The 25370-nt window shown below is 47.1% G+C and overlaps 1 protein-coding gene and 1 long non-coding RNA gene across 2 annotated transcripts; one reads left to right on the top strand and one right to left on the bottom strand.

The window, feature by feature from the left end:
• Positions 1 to 1600: 1600 nt before the first annotated feature.
• On the bottom strand, positions 1601 to 22888 carry LOC125428396 (tubulin alpha-1C chain). The gene is made up of 4 exons (XM_048488426.1): positions 22745 to 22888; positions 5914 to 6136; positions 3818 to 3966; positions 1601 to 2641 (listed from the first exon to the last, which is right to left on the bottom strand). The coding sequence occupies exons 1-4, from the start codon at positions 22745 to 22747 to the stop codon at positions 1667 to 1669; spliced, it is 1350 nt and encodes a 449-aa protein (XP_048344383.1). The 5' UTR covers positions 22748 to 22888; the 3' UTR covers positions 1601 to 1666.
• Positions 22889 to 22954: 66 nt separating this feature from the next.
• Positions 22955 to 23605, top strand: LOC125428397. The gene is made up of 2 exons (XR_007243823.1): positions 22955 to 23100; positions 23432 to 23605. It is a non-coding gene; the product is annotated as an uncharacterized LOC125428397 (long non-coding RNA).
• Positions 23606 to 25370: the final 1765 nt, after the last annotated feature.

Below are 25370 nucleotides of genomic sequence, written 5' to 3' on the forward strand. Positions count from 1 at the left end.
GGACGTGTATTGGACAGAATCTGCTGACTTGCAGACTTTCTTGGCTCCGCTGTGGCTACGTGCATTCCTGGTATCGATGTTGCAACCTCTGCCTGAAGACCCTGCCCTTCTATTGTTTTCCCTCCCCGCTAAATCCCTTAAATAAACGGGTGTCAGAGCCTCAGACAGAAGAGATTCTGCAGAGCCCTCTCCCACCGAACTACATTCTCTGTCTCCGTCTCCATTCCTCTCACAACAATGCAGGGTTGGCATCAGCCAACCATAGGACTGGACATCTGCTCCCACAAAGGAATTCCCCTGGATGCTCCTAGCTTCGTGCCTCGGTCCAGGGAAACTTGGGTCTTCAAAAAGGTATCACAAGATCAATCACAGCAACAGCAGATTCCTGCGCACCGGTTGCGTGAGTCCATTCTTCTGCGGTAACCTATGCCTTGGGTCAGAAGAGACCCAAACCATTCTTCCACCATCTAATACATCCCACATTATCCTTTTCCTCCCCCACCAATCAGCAGATCTGCTAGAGATCAAGTGTATCCTTTTTGTAGATGCAGATTGTGATTGGCAAATTAACTGATGGCAGAGGGGGAAAGATGCGACAAGCTTCAGCATCCAATGTTGGACAATGTCACAGTTATTTTCTAACTCCCCTTTCTTACTGGAATGATACAGACTCTACCAGTTACAGCCCAGGAGCTAATTTTTGTTTCTCTGGCCTTTGACACAATTGATGCTTACAGTTACAGCAGCAGCAGCAGCAGGAAGAGGAAGAAGAGGAGGAAGAGGAAGAAGAAGAGGAGGAGGAGGAGAAGAGGAGGAGAAGGAGGAGTTTGGATTGATATCCTCCCTTTCTCTCTTCTGACAATCTCCTTGCCCTTCCCCCCTCACAACAAACACCCTGTGAGGGGGGTGGGGCTCAGAGAGCTCCAAGAAGCTGTGACTAGCCCAAGGTCACCCAGCTGACGTGTGTGGGAGTGCACAGGCTAATCTGAATTCCCCAGATAAGCCTCCACAGCTCAGGCGGCAGAGGGGGAATCAGACCCGGTTCCTCTAGATTAGAATGCACCTGCTCTTAACCACTACGCCACTGCTGCTCACAGACACAGACAACTAAGGCAAGGGTTGCCATGCAGCTGTTTACAAGGGTTTTTTTAATAGACAGAATGACTTTTGACTCCCTTCAGCCAGGTGCATCTTCCTAAAAGAAAAAACAACCCAGAGGCTTACCAAGTCTAACCCTGAAATATTTCAAGGATCTTTTGTAGTGGCTTAATTTAAACAACAAGCCGCACAAGAAAGAAACCCCTGAAAGATGGGGGATTCTAACCTTCTTGTGCTCCTGCGTCAGCCACAGAATTGCTGAAGCACTCCAAATTTCCAGGTCAGCGCTCCTGAATGCATCCCGGGGTTGCAAAGACTCATTTTCCCTCCTGCTACAAAGTCATTCAGGCCTTGCCAAGTTCAGAGCCCAGCCATTCTCACTCAGCCATTCAACAAGCATGTTCCCAGACAGCACCAGACCACGGCAGAAAGACAACAAGCTCTTTACACAGCCCAGTAACACAGAGCAGAGTTTGTTGTACACAAAGAAGAGTAAACAGAGTGCTTGACAGCTTTTAATTAGTATTGGCACAATGGACAGTAGCGGCAGTCTAGAGAGGCAGGAAAATTAATATTCTTCTCCCTCGTCGTCTCCATCAGCACTGTCGGCTCCAACCTCTTCGTAATCCTTCTCTAGGGCAGCCATGTCTTCACGAGCTTCGGAGAACTCGCCTTCCTCCATCCCCTCCCCGACGTACCAGTGGACAAAGGCACGCTTGGCATACATCAGGTCAAACTTGTGGTCCAGGCGAGCCCAGGCCTCCGCAATGGCCGTGGTGTTGCTCAGCATGCAAACGGCACGCTGCACTTTGGCCAGGTCGCCCCCGGGGACCACTGTGGGGGGCTGGTAGTTGATACCAACCTTGAAACCAGTGGGGCACCAGTCCACAAACTGGATGCTACGCTTGGTCTTGATGGTGGCAATAGCAGCATTGACATCTTTGGGCACGACATCACCTCGGTACAACAGGCAGCAGGCCATGTATTTACCGTGGCGAGGGTCGCATTTCACCATCTGGTTGGCTGGCTCAAAGCAAGCGTTGGTGATCTCTGCTACAGAGAGCTGCTCATGGTACGCTTTCTCAGCAGAGATGACCGGGGCATAGGTGGCCAGGGGGAAATGGATACGAGGATAGGGCACCAAATTGGTCTGGAATTCTGTCAGATCTACATTCAGGGCACCATCAAATCGCAGGGAGGCTGTGATGGAGGACACGATTTGGCTAATGAGGCGGTTGAGGTTGGTGTAGGTGGGGCGGTCTATGTCGAGGTTCCTGCGGCAGATGTCATAGATGGCCTCATTGTCTACCATGAAGGCACAGTCAGAATGCTCCAAGGTTGTGTGGGTGGTCAGGATGGAGTTGTAGGGCTCGACGACCGCTGTGGAGACTTGGGGAGCCGGGTAGATGGAGAACTCCAGCTTGGACTTCTTGCCATAGTCAACGGACAGGCGCTCCATCAGCAGGGAAGTGAAACCAGAGCCGGTGCCACCCCCAAAGCTGTGGAAGACCAGGAAGCCCTGGAGACCTGTGCACTGATCAGCCTGGGGAGGGGAGAAGTAATAGCTGTTTCAGCTACATCACATGTTTGATAATAATCTATACATCTTTCAATTCCCACCATCTCCATGAACTTTTGGCACAATCCATTAATACTCCTCCTGTACTGAGATGTAGCCCAAGAATGATGGGATCAGGATGTTGAGCTCGTTTGTACTCCTCTGTGGGATTGGTTTGAGGCCTAGGTGGCCATCACTGGTTTTCTAGGAAGACTCTGGGAGCCTCTATAGAGCGGTTCCAAGACAGGATTTCTCAATGTGTGGGTAACACAGTCAGGGAAAGAACGTCCTGACTTCAATGCAGATCTGTGCATGTGCTTTTTAAAAATGGGTCACTATACCAAGGAAATTTGGACCTGTGGACCACCATACCCAAACATACAAACATTTTTCTCAGGAAGAGTTATTTGCTCACAGGTTATTTCCCCCATGACATCCAAACTTAGGAACCACAGCATAAACTGGGCTAGCCTACTTTATGCCAACGCTATCACCTCCATCTTAAGTATGCACAGACCAAACTTGTCATACCCTGGCCAGGATGGCCCAGGTTGGTGCTTGTCAAATCTTGGAAGCTAAGCAGGGTTGACCTTGGTTAGTACTTGGATAGGAGACCACCAAAAATTGCCAGGGTCTTTATGCAGAGAAAAGCAACAGTAAATGCAACAGTAAATCACCTCTGTTAGTCTCTTGCCTGGAAAATCCTATGGGGTCACAGTAAGTCAGTCTGTTGCAACTTGATGGCACGTTATTTACACACAAACTGTTTATGTCCCAACCTGAAACCTGGGGGCAACTGGCGAGCCAAGCCACGTAGATCAAACACAGCTAAATTAAATCTTACAAGTCACGAAGACAGCAGATTATGATCTGAAAGGAACTGAAATCAGCAACAGCTGCAGATGTTACCACAAGTGTAGTTTAAATCTAGTTTTAAACCAGCCAACTCTTTGCTTCGGCTGAGAAACAGCCCAGATGGCAAACCTTAATTTGGAAAGGCAGCACTTCCTCTTTGCACGCAAACGGCGCTTTATGGCTAGCGGCAGCTTGAGAAGGCCAACATACAGCTTCTCTGGCAGAATAGACCTCCCAAGTCCTCAATTTGACAGTCTGACTGAAGCTAAGGGCACCTCTTGCTGTCCTTGGCTAGGGGTCACTCACCAGCTTCCTGATCCTATCCAAAACCAAGTCAATTATCTCCTTGCCAATGGTGTAATGGCCCCGGGCGTAGTTATTGGCAGCATCTTCTTTGCCAGTGATGAGCTGCTCAGGGTGGAAGAGCTGGCGGTAGGTTCCAGTGCGCACTTCATCTGTGGGAAGAAGCAAGTGAAGAGTACTGAGGATACTGTTCTTTTGAGCCCATATATATATGAAACACAATACTACCCTGTTTCCCTGAATATAAGACATCCCCTGAAAATAAGACGTAGTGGAGGTTTTGCTGAAGTGTGAAATATAAGGCATCTCCCAAAAGTAAGACGTAGCAACGTTTTTGCTTGGAAGCATGCCCGACGAACAGAACACAGAAAAATAAGACATCCCCTAAAAATAAGACATAGCGCATCTTTGGGAGCAAAAATTAATATAAGACACTGTCTTATTTTCGGGGAAACACGGTACCACCTAGAATGAACGCAGCAGCTGCACAAAACTGAAAGGGACAATTTGAATTTGAGGAGGCATTGAGGTACCTGGGAAGAATGATAGGCAATGTATCGTCGAAGACTTCTATCAGATCCTCTGAAGATGCCAGCCACAGATGCAGGCGAAACGTCAGGAGAGAATGCTGCTAGAACATGGCCATACAGTCTGGAAACCACACAGCACCTCAATGCTAGGCGGCTGTTCGAGATCGGGATCTTAACATTGTATGCTGAAATCTTAACTCTTTGGTCACTGAAATTCTCTGCCTTCCCCCCACTCCATGCCTTCAGAAACTGACCTAACGTCTAATGTTGCTGCCTTCAAGGAGATGCTTGGTTTTATGGACCAAGAAATACCCAGCCCCCAGTCCAGGAGATGTAAACTCTGCATATAGTCGTCCGATCCCTCACTTCCACAGTGAGCATGGCGGGACATGAAATTAGCATTTCCTAGCTATGCAAGTCTATTCCTGAATCTCTGCTGACAAGCGCCCTAATCTGCCATTATGTGGGTAGCTTGGACACTCTGAACGTTAATTACTGTTTATGTTTCTAGAGTCAACCCTGGCACTGAAAACAGTCTCTGGAACCCATATAATCTTCAGTCCCCTATACAATCCTCAGAAGAAGCAGTCCTACCTAGTCCATGGGCCAACCTCCAAATCCAAATCCCAAACCTTTATTAGGCATAAAACCGGTGTGTGTCATGAATTCCAAATACAGTAAAAAGATCATTATTGCACAACTTGCAGTACACAGAGTAAAAATGTAGCAACAGCTTCAGAGATTTCAGCATTAGAGTTATTTAGAAGCTTAGCCATTTTTACCTTATCAGAAAGGAGCATAAATCCTGTTGGTAGTACAGTTCTCAAATCATTCTGATGTTGTTGTATTTTGAACAGTGAAGCAGAATATGAGAAAGTGAATCAGTTGTATCAGGACAGAATCGACAGGAACGCTCATTTTGTGGGATATTAGAGAAGTGACCTTGGAGATGTACTGATGGAAAAGAGTTACACCTTGCTCTAGTCATGACCCATCTGCAATTATAATTAACAAGATGTTCCAGGTATATAGCAGGGCTAGATTTCTGAGGGATAATCCCAAAGAACATTGGAGAGCAAGAGCTTTGCGCTTTGCTCAGGAGAAATTGATATTCTTGATCAAATAATCTAGACTTTAAGCGATGGTAAATCTCTGGAGCGGTGAGCATTTGTAGGGCCTCCCAAGAGAAGCCCAAGGAAAAGATCTTTTTTTCAATATGTAGCCACCATTTCGAAAGCTGAAGCTCTCTCATTTCTAACTGGGACAAACTGTTAGGGTCAGTGCAGAAACAAAGACGCAGCCAAAACTTAAAAGTTACAACCAATGCCCTTGTTTCTAATAAATGTTGTCATGGGCCAACCTATCCTAACACCATATGCTCCAATAGACAAGTGTTTTCTTGTGTCTTTCTCAGCTCTGCTATGAAGATTTTTTTCAGCTGGAGATGCCAGATATTGAACTGGGACCCTTCTGCACGCAAAGCATGAGCGTCCTTGTACCACTGAGCTCTAGCCCCTCCCAATGCCTTGGGTTTACTGAAAGCCAGGACAAAGTCGCTTGTATGCTCACCGATCACTGTTGGCTCCAAGTCTATGAACACAGCCCTGGGGACGTGCTTGCCCGCCCCCGTCTCACTGAAGAATGTGTTGAAGGAGTCGTCTCCTCCCCCAATGGTCTTGTCGCTGGGCATCTGTCCATTAGGCTGGATGCCGTGTTCAAGACAGTAGAGTTCCCAGCAGGCGTTGCCGATCTGGACACCAGCCTGACCCACATGGATGGAGATACACTCACGCTGTAGGGAGAAAGGTTAATATAGACTTAGCAAGTAAAAGCACAGCCAATTTATACCAAGTCAAGACCAGGGGTCGATCTAGGTCAAGACTGTCTTGATTGTGTCCAGTCCACAATGGAAGAAGGATATTGATATGATTGAAGTCTACAAAATTATGCACGGGGTAGAAAATGTTGACAGAGAGAAATTTTTCTCTCTTTCTCACAATACTAGAACCAGGGGGCATACATTGAAAATGCTGGGGGGAAGAATTAGGACTAATAAAAGGAAACATTTTTTCACACAACGCCTGATCGGTGTTTTGAATGTGCTGCCATAGGACGTGGTGATGGCTGCTAACCTGGATAGCTTGAAAAGGGGCTTGGACAGATTTATGGAGGAGAAGTCAATCTATGGCTACCAATTTTGATCCTCCTTGATCTGACATTGCAAATGCCTTAACAGACCAGGTGATCGGGAGCAACAGCCGCAGAAGGCCACTGCTTTCACATCCTGCAGGTGAGCTCCCAAAGGCACCTGGTGGGCCACTGCGAGTAGCAGAGTGCTGGACTAGATGGACTCTGGTCTGATCCAGCTGGCTTGTTCTTATGTTCTTATGATAAGCTGAAACACATCGAGAAGAGGACAACTGAACGGTAAAAGGTCTGGAACTCGTACCCTACAGTAGTTTAGGAAGCTGGACAGGGAACTTAGGGAGCTAGGCAATGAAATATGCTGCCTCAGAATATGGTGATGGATCCTTCTTTGGAGGTTTTCAAACAGAGGTTGGATGGCTATCTGTCACTGCTTTGATTACATATTCCTGCATGGCAGGGGGTTGGACTTGATGGCCCTTGTGGCCTCTTCCAACTCTATGATTCTATGATTGGCAACTCTTCAGAGCACTGGGCAGAGGTCTTTCAGATCACCTGCTACTTGATTCTTTTAAACTAGATAAGTAAGGGACTAAACCAGGGGTCTTCTGAATGCAAGTCTGACACTCTTCCGCTAAGCCACACCCCCATGGCATCCAAGGTAGCGTCAGAGAACTCAAATAACCAGTCTCTTGGAAAAATGCCACATCAGTCAATGTTTTTCCATGTATATTATTAGTATTAGTATTATATACAATAAACAGAGTGCAGTTAAAAATCAACAACCATAAATAAATAATATAAGCCCTATTCACATTAAATACTAACCCTATTAAAAACAGCGTATCAAAAATTAATATATGCCCTTCCCTCCCCTCCCTTGCATGACACCCCTCACTCCCTCCCCTTCCCTTGCATGATACCCCTCACTGCTTCCCCTCCCCCTCCCTCCGCTAGGGTGGGTGGGCCATGTCCAGATGCCGGCCCCCTCCCCTTCCCTCCCTTGCATGACACCCCTCACTCCCTCCCCTTCCCTTGCATGATACCACTCACTGCTTCCCCTCCCCCTCCCTCCGCTAAGGTGGGTGGGCCATGTCCAGATGCCGGGCCCCCTCCCCTCCCTTGCATGCCACCCCTCACTCACTCCCCTTCCCTTGCATGGCAAAAAAACTGAAACTACTGAAAAATATTAAAAATATGAAACATACCTGATAAAATTACCCTTGAAGTTTGAAATGGCATGAATTCAGAAAAATATACATACTGGAAAAATACTGAAAATACTGGAGAGTGTCATGATGGCATCCCCCAAGTTTGGTGCAGTTTGGTTCAGGTGGTCCAAAGTTATTGGACCCTCAAAAGGGCATCCAACAGTTAAAAACCTTCCCGGGAGGGGAATGGCAGGGTCCATCGATGTTATGACACAGGGGGGTGTACAATTAGCGGCCACCCTCTCCAAAAGCCCGGATGGAACAGCTCAGTCTTACAGGCCCTGGAGAACTCACCAAGGTCCCGCAGGGCCTGGACAGCTGGAAGGAGAGCTGGAGGGAGAGCGTTCCACCAGGCCGTAAAAGCCCTGGCCCGAGTGGAGGCCAGCCGCATCATTGAGGGGCCGGGAACCACTAGTAAATTGGCCTCTGTAGAACGCAGAGGCCGAGCTGCCAAGCAGAGCATGAACTGCTAGATACTACTTTGCATGCTAACAACACTATATCTTCTGCATCCCAAGACGATCTCACCCAATTGTTTGAATGGTTCCTGGAAGCCAACTAATGACTTAGGTGCTAATTCATCCAGTGGCCTTGGGTTAGTAATCATGTAAATCTCCATTCTTCACCATTGTTTATTATTTGACCCCAGAACACCAGAGAACGAATCCAGCTTTCTTTCGTAGTTTGCACAAAACCAGTCTCAACTGGAGCTATTCAGGAGCCTGCTAGCCACTTAGGATTTATTCCATTTTTTATGCTGTTGTTTGGGGCTCAACGGGGCTTCCAGCAATTTAATCAATGACCATTTTAAAATATTATAAAATACCAATTCCAGAATTTAAAATGTTAAAGCATTAAAAATGGTAAAAACAGATGGCAGTCAAAATTCTTACTGGGGGTACTAGTCACAACTTGGGAGGAGGCAGGGCAGAGGGAGGCCTAATTATTTTTCAGCTTCTATGGCAGTGATGGCGAACCTATGGCATGGGTGCTAGAGGTGGCACTCGGAGCCCTCTCTGTGGGCACATGCACACAGAGTTCATCATGTGGGGTGCGGAAAATCACCCCATACACACACATCTAGACTGACCTGGGCCACTGAGCACAACGTGCACACACCACGATGAGCAGGGAGGACTTGGCTGGTGGGCCTGGTGCCTGTGCTCTGAGTGGCTGCTGCCAGGGGTGGGGGGTGCAGAGGGAAGAGGTGCTAGAGAGGCACAGAGCAGTGCGCACGGGACTTACTGGAGGCTAGGGCAGGCTGGCCCCTGATCGAGCGGGTGGGGAGGAGGAAGAGGGAGCCAATGGTTTTTTTCTAAACTAAAACCTCAGCATTCAGGCTAAATTGCCGGGTTGGCACTTTGCAATAAATAAGTGGGGTTTGGGTTGCAATTTGGGCACTCGGTCTCAAAAAGGTTCGCCATCACTGTTCTATGGAGTGTATCTCTGCCTCAACCTGGTGAAACAGCTGTCTCTCACAGGCCCTGTGGAACTGCATCCAATCCTGCAAGGTCCTGGTCTCCTTTGATAGAGCGTTTCACCAGGCTGCAGCCAGTGACGAAAATGCCCAGCCAAGGCTAACTAGGCCTCTTTCAAGCCAGTAACTTCTAGTGGCCCCAGACCATTTGGGTAACTTCTGAGTAGCTGTCTGCTCAGCCATTTTCCATTTATGTGCACGCACAATCCTTCAAGTAATCAGCATACGATTCAGACACACATTTGCCATCCATGTGACTTCATGCTTTTCGCATTCCAAGTGCATTTGAAAAACTTACACAACCGAGTCTCTCCAAATATGCTACTAGCTCAGAAGCCAGAATGCCAGCACGGGAACCACAATCTGCAGCCAAGATGAGGGAAAGCAATCATGATTCTAGGGTAAGCTGCCAATATGCGGACGTCTGCTCCAGAAGAACAAAAAGCCAACTGTAATTTTAATGCTTCTATTTTAATAATAGCCGCTAGCAGGAGATGGTACAGTTGCATGTGAAAACGCTTTTGAAGTTGGAATGCCTGCCCAGCGAACTATTTTGGGACCTTCTACCTTGATCTTCAGAAGAGATGAAAAACTTTCCCCCTAAAAGCAAGCCAGTCATTTTCCAGCCCCAAGAACATTCCTGATAGAACTGACAAGAAGCTAGCCCCGTTTTTGTGTCTGAACGACGGCCTAATAATTGTGTGACCTAGCTGAACTCATTCTGCTATGTTTTAATCTCAAAGCCTTGCGGTTCTCTCTCCCCCCACTCCTTTAAACCAGCTTAAACCAGCCAGCTCTCACCATCTGACTCACAGCAGAGAAGGCTAGATAAACAACAGCAGAGAGCTGCAATCTGAAGATTTGTGGTCAGCTGTCCTAAACCCTTTCTAAAGGGTCTCCAGAGAAGGAGTTTCTTTTAAGGATCACAGAAATTGCACAAACTGGGTTTTTTAAAAATTAATTTTCTCAAATCTAGTTTAAAAACAGATAATATAGAAAGAGGAAAAAGTAAACAGTTACCCTTAAACTATATATACATTAGCTCTAACACACTGGATCTTAGAATTACAAAGCTATTAACATTTAGAGAGAACATGATGTGGTTTTAAAATCTGTAACCTTCTAGCCTTTATTTCCAACACAACAATAAGTATCTAATGAGCATTTGCTTGTATCTTAAATCAATAACAAATTAATATTGTTACAATTGTTATTGTTCATACACAGATTCAGTCTTATATGAGACATATAGTTCCCATTTCTCATCAAACTCCTGTTTCGGCCATCTGTGACGAGATTTTTTTAATGTGGTCATTGTATGTAGCTTATTCACTAACTATCCTCTCAGAATTCTTTTTTAAGATCTCTCTTGCAAACTAATTTGAGAAGTGAAAGTTAACTTTGTTCAGAATAGACCTTTAGACAGAGGATTAAATCTAAGATAGTTGGAAAAACTAGCAAGTTAAACATATTTTACTTCAAACACAATCTCGCCCCATCTCCAATATCCCTAGTCTGAAAAAAAAACACAAGCTAGTAAGTTCTAAGCAGCCATCAAATAAAACCTTTCAAAAGACCACTAGTTTAATAGTCTTAAAGATTTCTTTCAGACTAAATTCCATATTGACATTGATTGATGCATCTACTTACTATCATTGATTGATTCAATCAATTATTCTCTTTCTTTTTTCTCATATTTCTAAGGAGGTTAAAAGTGTACAGAAGAAAGAATTCTTTTTATTTTGTTTAACTTTATTTATTTATTATATTGTAATAGTATTTTATTGTAAACAAATATTCCATTTAATTTGAAGGATGGTGAAGACACCAAATGTTGAAGATTGATATAACTGACAGGCTCATAGTTTTTGAAATTAATTTTTTTTAAGAGACTAGTCTAATAGTCCTCCTGAGCAATCACTCAAAGACAGGAAGAAGAAGAGGAAGAAAAAGAGTTTGGATTTATGGTGTCACCTCAAAATGAGTTTTCTTATGAGCTGTATTCCCTCTCTGTGTGTCTAGATCAGTGATGGCGAACCTTTTTGAGACTGAGTGCCCAAATTGCAACCCAAACCCCACTTATTTATCGCAAAGTGCCAACCTGGCAATTTAACCTGAATGCTGAGGTTTTAGTTTAGAAAAAACGGTTGGCTCCCTCTTCCTCCTCCCCACCCATTCGATCAGGGGGCAGCCTGCTCTAGCCTCCAGCAAGTCCCACGCGCTTCGCTCTGTGCCTCTCTCTCTCTAGCCTCTCTGCCTCCTCTGTGCCCCCCCCCCCCCACCAGGCAGCAGCCACCTGGAGCACATGCATCGTGCTCAGTGGCCCAGGCCAGCCTAGATGTCTGTGTGTGGGGGGTGATTTTCCACCCCCACATGACGAACTCTGTGTGCGCGTGCCCAGAGAGGGCTCCGAGTGCCACTTCTGGCACCTGTGCCATAGGTTCGCCATCACTGGTCTAGATGGACTCTAACAGTTAAATGTAATAAAACAGAAATTATTGTTTTTATTAGAAATACAACATACTCATACATTTTGTAGCTCCTAGTATGCACAAGTTGTTACTGTTGGAATATATTCCGGAGGAAGCAGCCAGTTGACCAAGGCCAGAAAACAGCTCAAATTGGCAAGCTTCCCTCCCATGGTGCTAAGAGAAACAAACAATGGTTGTCTGATGTTTCTAGTAAAAGAGCCACATTGAAATACTTGTAGCAATATCTGGGTTTGATGTTTAAGTTTCTATCTGTCTGTCAGCCAGGTGTCTTGAAATTGTTACATTAAGCACAGCCATAACATGCACAATGCCTCTCCGTTAGCATGACAATGGTGCCAAACACCTGTGACACAGGAAGGAGCCTAGTGGGAAACTTCACACTCAAAGCTACCTTGAACGGGTGAGCAGATACTCTCGCACCCAGTACCTCCAGTTCCAGCTGTCAGGCTGCCAAGAAGACTTTGAAATGCATTTCTAGGGCAAGAACCATACATTGTTTTGCTAAAACATCCTCCTCTCTCTGGAATAATCTCTCTCTTGGTGCGAGGTTGACCCCTTGGGTTGACCTAGGCTTCATTATAACATTAAATCTCCACCCAGGAGAGGTCTTAAGATCTTTCTGAGCATGCACTGTGTGAAGTGGGCATAACATATAAGAATATGTGACAGGAGGATCTGGTCGTAATATGTAAAAGGAGGGTCTAAATAATCCTTCCCCTCCCCAAAACAAACATCTGGTGAGATAGATGAGGCTGAGAGAGTTCGGAGAGAACTGTGACTAGCACTAGTTTCATGTGTAGGAGTGGGGAATAGAAATCCAGTTTGCCAGTTAAGAGTCTGCCCCTCGTGTGAAGGAATGAAGAATCAAGCCCAGTTCTCCAGATTAGAGTCCACTGCTCTTAACCATGACATCACACCAGCTCTTGCTAGCTTAAGAATATTGTAGCCAACTGCCCATCCTTAATCATGCATAAAGGATACATGCTAAGCATAAGCAGTCACAGAAAACTGAATTACAGGCTACCCAACTCTGTGCTAGTTTGATAGAGGGAACTGCAGGGTCGGATGGTGGGTCACCTGGAGAGCTATCTAGGCCTCAAGCAAAACCCACCCCCTCTGAGCAAATCTATAACAGGCCAACCCTTTCCCTACATGATAAAGCAATAATCCAACCTTCATCACACCCCAAACACTATTACCCATCCCAGAACTAGAAGCCTTAAGTGCAACTGTTTACTCAACTGAGGAGTTTACTGTATTGCAACACGAAAGCACCAAAAAACGGGAGGAAAGCAGGGAGTATCATGAGCAAATTGCCCTTTGTCTTGTTCTAGCCTTGGACTCCGGTTGCTATAAGTCAGCTCATGCAGCATAACGAAAGGCAAGTTAGCAGTAGAAAAGAACAAGAGTGCAGTAGCACCTTAAAGGCTAAGAAGAAATCTAGCAGAGTGTAAGCTTCCAGGAATCATAGCTCACGTCTGAAGATGGCGGTCTTCCTCAGTGGCTGCAAACATCCCATTTGATGGCTTGGGTCAAGTAGCTCCTCCGGGTTTGGTGGGACTGATCGCCTGGGCTAGGGGTGTCCAACTGTGGTGCTTCAGATGTTCATGAACTACAATTCCCATCAGCCCCTGTTGGCATTGTAGTCCATGAACATCTGAAGCGCCACAGTTGGGTACCCCTAGCCTAGTTGGACACCCCTAGCCTAGGTTCAGGAAAGACTTATGCATGCACTAGGAAGACAGCTTTGAAACAGTCAGGCAAACCTGAAGGGGACAGGGTCTCTCTCTGGGGATCCAATGTAGTATGCTGATTTGTTTCCCTAAAGGAGAGAGCCCAAAAGTATATTTGAAAATAATTCAAATACTACCAAGACAGTGGAAGCTGCCAATGCTGTCCATAGGGAGCCATTCTACCCCTGAATCTTCTCAATTCTCAAGAGAACTGGGGGGGGGGGGGGACGAAGGGGCCGCGGGTTAGCCGCAGAGCATCTGTTTCATATTTTCGGGACCGCATCTCCCCATAACGCTCAGGGGGTACACTTGGTTCCTCTGGTAATAATCTGGTGGTCTCTGGACCAAGGACATTTGGCGGCCTCAATCAATTTGGCCCTGGCTCCAGCCTGGTGTAAACCCCTTGCCATCTGATACTAGGGCCCTGAAGAGTTCCGCAGGACCTGCAAAACTGAAATGTTCCGCCAGGCCTTTGTCTGAGGCAGCCATGAGTCAAGTCCAGGGGTCTGCAACCTGCGGTTCTCCAGATGTTCATGGACTACAATTCCCATCATCCCCTGCCAGCATGGCCAATTGTAGTCCATGAACATCTGGACAGCCGCAGGTTGCAGACCAAGTCCATCTTTGTTGCCCCCTCAACCTTTATTCCCCCTCCCTTCCCATGTTGAACAGCAACTTGATTCATAATGGGACGAGGTTCATAATGATAGTCATTAGACTGTGTTGGGGTTCGTGATGAATACCTAATTAGTCACCACTGGAAAATTTATATGTGCATTTTAATATTTTAAAGGTTTATGTAATGTTGCTCTTGCAAACCAGCTTTATGATGAATTGCTATATTTTAAATTATGTGCGTAAGCCGCTCTGGCTGGGAGAGGGCAAAGTAATAAAAAATTTAAAAGGTACCAGGTTCAATCCCACACCTGTCCAGTTAAAACTGTGGTTCCCAATTTTTTTTTTGGGGGGGGGGTGCTGTCCCTTGGATCCCAGATCCAAGGGACAGCACTAGGGTTCCCCCACCCGTCTGACACTCACCTCTTTCTTGGTATTCGATCTACTGCAGGGGTCGGCAACCTGCAGCTCCGGAGCCACATGCGGCTCTTTTGTCCTTGCACTGCAGCTCTGCAGCGAGCGCGCCTACTTCTCTGCCCCCTCCTTCCCTCGGCGTCCTTTCCCCCCTTTCCCTCGTCTGGCACCTGGGAAGGAGAGGAAAGGACACTGGAGGGAGGGAGGAAGGAGGCGCAGTCGCCGCGTCCCAAGTGCAGCTCGCATTTGTTGGCGTCGCCACCGCTGTCTATCCCACCCACTTGGCTGAAGGCAAACTTGGGGAGGCCAGGGGTGGGGGTGGGGCTTGGGGAGGCGGGGCCAAATGGCTCTTTGGGTGCTAAAGGTTGCCGACCCCTGGTCTACCGCAAATTCAAAACTATTTCTAACACTGCAAACACACCTACGTCTTTCACAAATAAAACATGATCTAGTAAAAGCAAACCGTTTTATTGAGCTGTTTCGGCAATATGGAAGGGTATGTTTGCATCTCTTTGCTGACCTTTTCCCGATAGCTGGCCAAGGAATCCCTGCGCCGCCCCCTACTGCCCCAAAATTCCTTACCGCCCCCCTTGACATTTCCACCATCCCTAGGAGGGAATTCTAGGGAATTCCTAACTTAAAAGGACTGTGGTGTAGGTTATGTAATAGCTGAGCTCATGAAGAATTGATGCCCTTCATAGCAGATCACCCTAACTGATCTTCATAGACTTGCAGCCTGGTACAGGTATCTTGTGTTCAGTCATGCAAAGCAGTATTTATCCCAGCAGTATTTATCCCAGCCTGCTCTTCATGTACACCAACGTGGCCACCTCTGAAACATGCTCAGCTCTGAAATACGATGACTTCTTGTGCTATTTGAAGTTGTTAAAAAGCAACAACACTGACATCACTCAATTGAGCCAAACTGAAGGACTACCGAGACAAAACCTACCAGAGTTTGGTTAGCCCGTCGCAATACTATTTTTTTGTATTTTGTTAAGTGTGAAGCGAAAATGCTGGAATTGTAAAGCTTTGCATATGATTTAAAGCAGAGGCGGAGCAAGGAGAAACTCCACCCAGGGTGTGCATGCGCCCTTGCCACGGCGACGCCTGCCCCCGCCACAGCCCCTCCGTGTCCTGGCCACACCTCCGCTGCGCCTCCACCTGGGGCATTGCACCCCACCCCGTTGGCGCTACGCCTCTGATTTAAAGTGACTACGACACAATTTCTTTGTCTTGTAAGCGGTTAGCTGTATCTTTTGTTTATTACCAAGCTGAAGTGTATCCTAACAAGTTGGAATAAGAGAATCTGTGTGTTTGAATATTCGAAACATCTATATTGCTGTGTCATAAAGAAACATTGAAACAAACCTTGTATGTGTGCAAGCATGTTAGTCGAGGGCAGGGGTATGCAACTGTGGCCCTCCAGATGTCCCAGGGGCTGATGGGAATCACAGTCCAGGGACATCTGGAGGGGCAGAGTTGCACACCCTGGGTCTACGGTGTAGAGTAGATTACCTTATTAATCACCCATCATGAAGCAACCACACCCCAGAAGTATTGACAGAATATCATAGAATGCGCTAAAGATTTCAGCCAAGGCTGAAGGATCTGGAACACCGACTGCCACACTAAAATGGCACACATACATAAAGGACAGGAAGAGCTGCGTGCTGTCAAAGGCCCAAACTGGTACAGAAAGGGACGCTGGGAAGCAGAGGACTGACAGAAGGCCAAGTAGCATGACATGAAAGAAACTACCCTGTTTCCCCGAAAATAAGACATCCCCTGAAAATAAGACTTAGTAGAGGTTTTGCTGAAGTGCTAAATACAAAGCATCCCCCGAAAGTAAAACGTACCAAAGTTTTTGTTTGGAAGCATGCCCGTCGAACAGAACACCAGAGCATGCAGCTGTGGAGCGGAAAAATAAGACATCCCCTGAAAATAAGACATAGCGCATCTTGGGGAGCAAAAATTAATATAAGACACTGTCTTATTTTCGGGAAAACAGGGTTGCAACAACTTGGGAAGAAGGCAGCTAGGCAAGCAGAAACCACGCGGAGCGCACAGCAAAGTGGCAGAAAAGATGTGGAGGGCCCATGGATAGTAGAAGCCGGATGCCACAAGGGAAGGCATTAAATCTCTAGAAACTAAATATTGAGCTGGTGGGTAAAAAGCAGAATTTTGCCCACTGGTGGTTTCAAGATTGCAGGCCTCTGGGATACAGTTTCCTCGCATGCAGGATTGTTTGCTTTGCCAGTCGCAAGGACTTCCTTTTCACACTTCCGGCAGTGCATAAATAGACTCTCTACTGTCTACACATGCACCAGGACCATAGTTGCAAACAAATTAGCCTAATAGTCTGCACAGGGATATATGTTATGACACTACTATCCTCTGGTGGATCCAAACCAATCTGTACATGCAAGAACGATAGATCTTCCCAGCTTTCTCCTCCCAACATATTGAGAAGTGGACTGATTATCAAGTGTTATAGATTTCCAAATCTAGCATGGAATAAATAATACTACTAGTTAGGAAAAAATACCCAGTGAGCTGAAACATAAATCTTCAGTTCATAAGCTCAATTAGTAAACACAGAAGATCAGTAGCCATTATATGATGTAGCCAGCAGTATTGATATATTAGTACTAACAATTTAATGCTTAATATCCATCTAAGTTTACATCTATAACCTTTAGGACACAGGTGTCAAACTCGCAGCCCTCCAGATGTAATGGACTACAGTTCCCATCATCCCCTGCCAGCGTGATGCTGGTAGGGGATGATGGGAACTGTACTCCATAACAGCTGGAGGGCCGCAAGTTTGACACCTATGCTTTAGGAGAAAGTTTGCTACATTCTCATACACAGAGGGATCGGGGTTGTCCAAAATCAGAGGAAATCTTGATCTTTCTCCTCCCATTCAGGGCCCATTACCAAGCTGATGGCCATGTGCTTTCAGTGGGCGATGGAAGGAAAAGGAAGGGGTAAAACAGTTGGGGCTATGCTTGAAAAGTGTTTGGAGGCTGTGAGCGGACTGCCAGCTATTGGGAGCATGTGATGCCAATATTACAGCAATTACGCCGGCTACCAATCTACTCCTGAACCTAATTCAACGTGCTGGTTCTGACTTTTAAAGCCCTACATGGCTGGGGACCAGGGTATCTGTAGGACCTTCTCCCATATGCTCCTGCCTGAGAATGAAGGTCACACGAGAGGCCCTCTGGTCTGTCCCATCAATCCAAAGAAGCTCATTTGGTGGGTACACAAAGCAGGGCCTTTTCACTAGCAGCCCCATGATTATGGATCCCCTCAAAATCTTTAGCAGGCAGCTGAAGACAGTTTTACTTAGGATGGCATCTGCAGGAGACTCAAAGGGGCTTACAATCTCCTTGCCCTTCCCCCCTCACAACAAACACCCTGTGAGGTAGGTGGGGCTGAGAGAGCTCAGAAGAGCTGTGACTAGCCCAAGGTCACCCAGTTGGCATGTGTGGGAGTGCACAGGCTAATCTGAATTCCCCAGATAAGCCTCCACAGCTCAGGCGGCAGAGCAGGGAATCAAACCCGGTTCCTCCAGATTAGATACATGAGCTCTTAACCTCCTACGCCACTGCTGCTCCTGGATCCCTGGAAAGATGAGCAGTTATTAGCACCTTTTGCTGCCAGAGTGCTGGATCCAACCCAGCATGCTCTAAATTCTTCTGTCCATACAGGAGGGGCCTGAGAAACGAGAGAGCTTCCAGAAGTAGAAATCCACGGTTACGCCATATGTAGGGGCAGCTTCCTTAGCAGAATCCATCTACATGCTAATGAGCAGATAGTTGGTCCAAAGCCAGCTACACTGAAGTCCTAGCAGGATTAAGCTTGTTCTAACTGGTTAAGACAAAGTGAGAAAAATGCAGCAATATCTGTGCAGAAGGTATCCCGCCTAACTCGAGGAAATTAGTAATTTAAAGCAGAACACAGACTATTCCCCTCATCCGGCTTCATAAATGGGGAGATCTGAGAAGAGAGATTCACTTAAGGGAGCAAAATCAGACAAGAGTCCCACAGCACCTCCTAACTAGAAGATACCTTGAAGGAATACAGGATAGCTTTTAATTAGGACAGTGATGGTGAACCTTTTTGAGACCGAGTGCCCAAATTGCAACCCAAACCCCACTTATTTATTGCAAAGTGACAACCCAGCAATTTAACCTGAATGCTGAGGTTTTAGATTTAAAAAAACCGGTTGGCTCCCTCTTCCTCCACCCCACCCACTCGAGCAGGGGCCAGCCTGCTCTAGCCTCCAGCAAGTCCCATGTGCACCACTCTGTGACTCTCTAGCATCTCTGCCTCTTCTGTGCCCCCCAACCCCCCCGCTCGGGCAGCAGCCACCCGGAGCACAGGCACCAGGCCTGCCAGCCAAGTCCTCCCTGCTCATCGTGGTGCGCGCACGTCGTGCTTAGTGGCCCAGGCCAGCCTAGATGTGTGTGTGTGTGGGGGGGGGTTGGTTGGTGATTTTCCACCCCCACATGACAAACTCTGTGTGCGCGTGCCCACAGAGAGGGCTCCGAGTGCCACAGGTTCGCCATCACTGAATTAGGATGATATTTCAGCAAAGAGTTTAAAGGCCAAGTTGTATGTTTTCTTTAAAACCAAAGAACAGCCACTGCTCACTTTCAGTTTTGGACCAATACATCGATCAGTACAGCTACTGTCCCATGCTGCCAGCAAGGTGCAGTGGTTAAGAGTAGGTGCACTCTAATCTGGGGAACCGGGTTTGATTCCCCGCTCTGCCACTTGAGCTGTGGAGGCTTATCTGGTGGACCGGATTAGCTTGTGCACTCCAACACATGCCAGCTGGGTGACCTTGGGCTAGTCACAGTTCCTCGGAGCTCTCTCAGCCCTACTCACCTCCCAGGGTGTTTGTTTTTGGGGGGGGGAAGGGCAAGGAGTTTGTAAGCCCCTTTGAGTCTCCTACAGGACAGAAACGGGGGGTAAAAATACAACTCTTCTTTCTTCTTCCTTACTGCAGCTAGTAGAAACTTTGGTTGGAGTGAGTAAGGGCAGAAGAAGGTTGGTTTTTATTATTAACAGTCATACACTCTCAGCCTAGCCTACCTCACAGGGTTGTTGTGAGGAAATGGAAGGGAAGAGAATGCTATAAGATGCTTTGGTTCCTAGTAGGGAGAAAGATGGGGTATGCATGAAGCCAATAAAGGAGAGCAACATGAGGGACAGGGTCAGCAAACACCTGGCTAGCAGTGTGCCCCAGTCCAGATCAGACTTCCGCCTTGGCTTTTCCAGCGCAAAGCAGCCAGATATCAATCTCCTGATCAGAATGGGTCTAGCCCAGGGGTCTGCAACCTGCAGCTCTCCAGATGTTCATGGACTACAATTCCCATTAGTCCCTGCCAGCATGGCAGGGGCTGATGGGAATTGTAGTCCATGAACATCTGGAGTCGCAGGTTGCAGATCCCTGGTTTAGCCGAAAGCAATTCAAGCCATATTGGTTAATCTAAGACAGCGGTTCTCAACCTGTGGGTCGCAACCCCTTTGGGGGTCGAAAGGCCCTTTCACGGGGGTCGCCTAAGACTCTCTGCATCAGTGTTCTCCATCTGTAATATGGATAAACGTTAGGGTTGGGGGTCACCACAACATGAGGAACTGTATTAAAGGGTCGCAGCATTAGGAAGGTTGAGAACCGCTGATCTAAGACAAATCCCTCAAGACCGAGACAAATCGACCATTTTACACATTGCCCAAAGGCAGAGCCAGGTCAGTCGTCACGTGTACATGCCGCCAGAAATGCACACAGCTCCCTACTAGGCCTAGCTGTCTGTCGCTTTCATGTAAGGCACTTATGTGTTTCCCCACACATCACCCCTCCTTCACAGGGAAGTAGATAGCAATCTGTAGGAACTTCAACTACTGGGGGCTACTGGAGACCCTGGAACGGTAAGATCCAGGATACAGAGCTGAACAAATCCTAAACCCTCAAATGTGTCTGGAAGGAGCTTCAGCTGAGAATTATATGGACAGCTTCTAAGGCAGCATAACTGAAGTACAAACATGTTTGGAAGTAGCTTCTACTGAGAATTAAACAGGCTGTGTTGAGGGACTGCATACCTTTGTTACTTCAGCTTAGCACACAGCAAGCTTAATTTATTTGATGTTTTTATGGTGCATTGCCCCCTGTTTTCTGGGAGAAAGTCAGGTCTATGCATTTTTTTTCAATCGCACAGCGTGCACACTCCCCCAGTGCAAAACAGCGTCTGGTATGCAAGCGAGCTTGCCACAACAGAGGAACCATTGTTAACTGATGTTTAAAGTGCGTCGCAATAGCATCTCTGCTCAGAAGTCTGCCCTACCCAGCTGTAGCTGGGCTTCATGAAGCATTAAATAAAGCCCCCGACCTGCATCGCTCAACAGAGTAACACCAGATGACTGCAAGTTCGGACTTGGCCACTTTCGGCATTCAAGGTACTAAGGCGACTCCAATACAATTAAAGGTGCTCTGGAGGATTTCCAAATGTAACCTTTTGAAGCTGGCCATTTGCAACAGCGTCTCTGTGCTAAGGGGAACCTACTTTCATCAGCACAGTGTAAGCTACCAGCTGATCCTATTCACAGCTATCTGGAAGTGGGCTTTACCGAGGTCTACAGAACTTCTTGTGTTTAGTCATGAGTTGACTCAACAGGCCACCAGCTCCTCCCATACCTTATCTCCTAGTCTAGAGCTCCCTCCCCCCACCCTGAAAAATGACTCAGCAAGTAGTCACAGAAGAGGATGAAGCTACCACACCAAAGAAAGTCACATCTGGCCAGTTGAGGGTATAGAGAGGGAATTTTGCTTCAGTTCCTGTGTGGTTTTAATAAGTATCCCTGGCCTGAAGCCCTTGGTAACGCACAGGCTGTAAGCCAGTGGGGGTGAAAATATGACGTGCATGACCCGCCATAATGCTTTGGGTGGCACGCCAACACCCGAAAACACCCACTCTTCCTCCTGTCTGAGTCATTCTTGTAATCATTTGACTTTTTAAAAATCACTCACAGCATCACACATTATTGGATTGATTTTTAAAAAATGAGTATGTAAATAATTTGTTGGAGGAGGAGTGACATGCCAGCAGACTCAGGTTAGACCAGGGGTCTGCAACCTGCGGCTCTCCAGATGTTAATGGACTACACATCCCATCAGTCCCTGCCAGCATGGGGCTGATGGGATTTGTAGTCCATTAACATCTGGAGGGCCGCAGGTTGCAGACCCCTGGGTTAGACCATTTCTGCATTTTTGACACGACAAGGCCAAACGGTTAGTCATCACTGCTGTAGGCGATACTTTGTTTCAAAGCCATCGGCCCATTTTCCAGCAGGGGTAAAACGAGGCTCTGGAGAACTACTGAGGTTTTAGGAAAATAAACCGAGCCTTCGATTCTGGGGCTATCCTACAAACCTGCCCTACCCAAGGTCAACATCCACCATACCACCTATTTCTGGACTGCTTATTACTCCAGGCCCGCTAGCCTGGAGAGAGAATCCCCTCGAGGTTTAACGGGACATTATTTACTTCCACGCCATGAAAAGCTTCAAGAGTCCCTTGCCACACATTTGGAAGAGGACAGTGCATTTTTCTCTGCAGCCTAGCAAATGTAGCGGAGAAACCAACCGCAACACAAACATCTTTGGCCATCCACACCGAGGAATGGCTGGGGAAGGGGGTGGGGCTCTACTTGCATGAGCGCTGAAGGCCTGACTCGGACAGTGTTCATCCATGTTCTAATTCACATTCCCACGTGCAAGACTGGAGGGTCGATCTGCCTATAGGCCGACCTCCAAAGGTTCACAAGCCAAGGAAATGGCGCTCCTTCCTGCCGTGCGTATTTACGCCTGGGGGCACTCCTGTGCACCCAGCAATCCAAACTAGTCTACGCGGGAGTACGCACACGGGCAAGAGATATACTCGCGTGTCTTGCCCTGAAGAAGTTACTTGCAGAGGTGGGCTGTGATCCTTCTCCCTGCTCACAGGACCCCTCGGAAAGGGGGGGGGGGAGAGAGACGAGGCTTCTTTTTCCCGGAGCTCTTTTCAACCCCACCAACTTTTGGAAACAAGAAAACTTTTAGGAAGTTAGTCTGCGCAATGGAGTGATGAGAGTTGCCTTATGGAGGCGAGCCAGGCACCCTCCAGAAGGCAACTCTCATCCCTCTCCGCGCCGCCCCACTGTGCAGACTAACTTCCAAAAAGTTTCCTTGCTTGCAAAAGTGCGCTCCCCGACCTCAACCGGCTAAAGCCCCAGAGAGGCGTCAGGTGCAGTCTTCACCACTCACCATGACTGGCGGGAAGAAAAAGTCCGGGGACGAAAGCCTTCCTCACTGTTTGTCTCGTTTACGAAGCCGCCAGTGAGCAGAAGCCGCTTTCTAGACTGGCTCCGGCCGCCTGGGCGGACCCTTTATAGTCCTAGAGGCGCGCGGTTGGGGAAGGGGCGGGGCGAATGGCGGACCAAGGTGAGACGCCTCCCTTATCCGGTTTCCGAGTTTCCCCGGGAGGGACGAGCCGGCAAGGATTGGCAAGTACTGGGGAAAGCCTGCAGAGAAGGTACGGAGCACAGCAAAATGGAGAAGGCGAGGAAGAGACGAGTTGCTGGTGGCCCTGTAGTCATTTTAGGATGCCCAAACGTTCAATGGTAATGAATACTGAAGTGCCTGAAAGCACTGAAAGGCGTGGAGAGGGGGGGGACCACAGTCATCTAACCTACCTCACAGGGTGCTTGTTGTGAGGGGGGGGGAGGGAAAGGAGTTTGTAAACCCCTTTGAGTCTCCTATAGGAGAGAAAGGGGGGATATGAATCCAAACTCTTCCTTTTCTAATTATACTCAGATTATGTATAGAATAATAGAGGTTATTGACAGTAAAGGAGCTGTTATTGTATATTATGGTATTCAGACAACAATGATGCCTCTACATTCTTAATTTCTTTCTCTTTTTTTTTTTTGGTCTGTTATTCTTTCTTTCCAGATCACTTCTGGACATAGAGCGAAAGTCATCTATTTTTATGATTCTATATTTGAAGCTGAATCTTCCAAAGAACGTATTAATGACCGATATGTAATCTTTTTCAATACCATAGATCGGTATAATTAAGAAACATACTAGGTTTTTTTAATTCAATAAAGATTTAAATTTTTAAAAGAAACAAAAGAAAACAGGCCTGAGTTGGAAATAAATAGCTGTTTGCCACAGGGGTCCCGATCTTTTTGAGTCTGCCGGCGTGTTTGGAATGCCAACATCATGGTGGGCGCAGAAACAAAATGGCTGCCTCAGGAGGGGAAACCAACCACAGAATAGTTGCTGCGGCAGATCCCTGTGCTGTAGTAGTGCCAAAGCACCATTTTACATTCCAGGAGCCAATCAGAAGGATGTTGGCCGAAAGCTCTGTCCAACTCCACCCACTTTGGCAGGCACCTGAAATGGTGACAGCAGGTGCAGTGGTGCCCATGGGCACCACGTCGGAGACCCCTGGACCCAGAGGTTGGTGCAGTATGGCCAAAATGCTTCTGTGGCATAAAATCAATTATCCCCTTTGCATGAGATCATTACAATTTAATCAGGGACAGGGCAAGTTTAGGATGCGCTGTTTAGTACAAGTAGTTCAGTCAACATTGCATTTCATGCTGAGTTAAATTGGGGCAATTACATGGGAGACGCAGTTATTAGTCATCACGGATTAATGAAACTTCCATGATTTGAGGCAGTATAACTCTAATTATCATATTCTGGGACAAACCACAACAGAAGGTAGCTATCTTTGAGCAGGGTAGCTGGCCACAGTTGGGAAACAGAGTGGAGCAGGTGAACGCTTGATTTTGACTATCGTTAGGATAGCCAGCCAACCTGGAGGAAAATGTCTTGCCCCTTTAATAATCTTCATGGGTTATTTACTAGGCAAAGTGAATATTTGCCTCCTTGCCATGAAAATCTTCCACTGCCCATTTCCATGTGTGAAGCTTGTATTAAAGGACTTTCTCCCAAATGCCTGCAATGGAAGCTGCAAACCTAAGACCACTTCCCTGAGAGTAAGCCTCGTTGAGTAGACCGACTTAGACTCACTGTCTTGCTCTAGAGAGAACATTCTTAATAGCCAAGAATAGCTACCCCAAATGTGACATCTTTCGGTACTGTCTGTCCCCTCCTGGCCTTGGGACTGGGAGCCATCATTAGTATTATTAATATTGTTTTTCTAGGTTTTGGAATGCTGCTTATTCTGAGTTATGTATTTTAACTATTTATCACTTATTTATTGTGCACATTGTTTTAGTTGTGATTTTGTTGTATACCGCCTAGAGCCCTTCGGGGGTGGGCGGTTAATCAAATTTAATTAAAAAATAATAATAATATGCACAGTGGCAACAAACCCAAGTCTTACCCCCCCTATACCTCCCTCCTCTCAAACTTGCTCTAGCTAGTATTTCTAATCAACAGCAGCTTGGCTTCGTCCCCAGCATGCCTCCATCGCACTCTCAAGTCTCAGGAATGGGGCCAAAGATGCATGCCTGTGCCAGCGGCATTGCAGCCAGCTGGAAAAGCCTGGGAACAAGGATGCTAAAAAAACATTTTCTTCTGCAACGAGGCCAACAAGAGAGGGCTTTTCAGTTCATGATGGGCACCTGCCCCGTCTGTGTGTGCGTAGGCGAGTTTTCCTGCCGTTCAACAAAGATGCCCCTTTCCGCTTTGAAGCCTCTCACCTGGACCTTTAGAAAAGGACAGGTAGACACCCAAATCTCCCTTTGCATTTCTTGATTTATCGCAGAATTCTGCCCCGCCCTCCTGCCTCCACACTCGGAAGCTAGTAAATAGCAACTGTGGGTGATGTTCTCCAGAAGCGACAATGTTTCCGTTGAAGCCCGGAGTTGCCCTTCTGAACTCCTCTCTATTCCCAAGGGCTTGCTTTTTCATT

The sequence above is a fragment of the Sphaerodactylus townsendi genome, linkage group LG03, assembly GCF_021028975.2.
Source record: "Sphaerodactylus townsendi isolate TG3544 linkage group LG03, MPM_Stown_v2.3, whole genome shotgun sequence".
Classification (NCBI taxonomy): domain Eukaryota; kingdom Metazoa; phylum Chordata; class Lepidosauria; order Squamata; family Sphaerodactylidae; genus Sphaerodactylus; species Sphaerodactylus townsendi.

What these genes read in the sequence shown, in the direction of transcription:
- LOC125428396 (XM_048488426.1), bottom strand. An exon ending in CTTGGAGCCAACAGTGATCG is followed by an intron (nt 3,967 to 5,913) that starts GTGAGCATACAA and finishes TTCTTCCCACAG; the next exon opens with ATGAAGTGCGCACTGGAACC. An exon ending in TGGATAGGATCAGGAAGCTG is followed by an intron (nt 2,642 to 3,817) that starts GTGAGTGACCCC and finishes TCCCCTCCCCAG; the next exon opens with GCTGATCAGTGCACAGGTCT.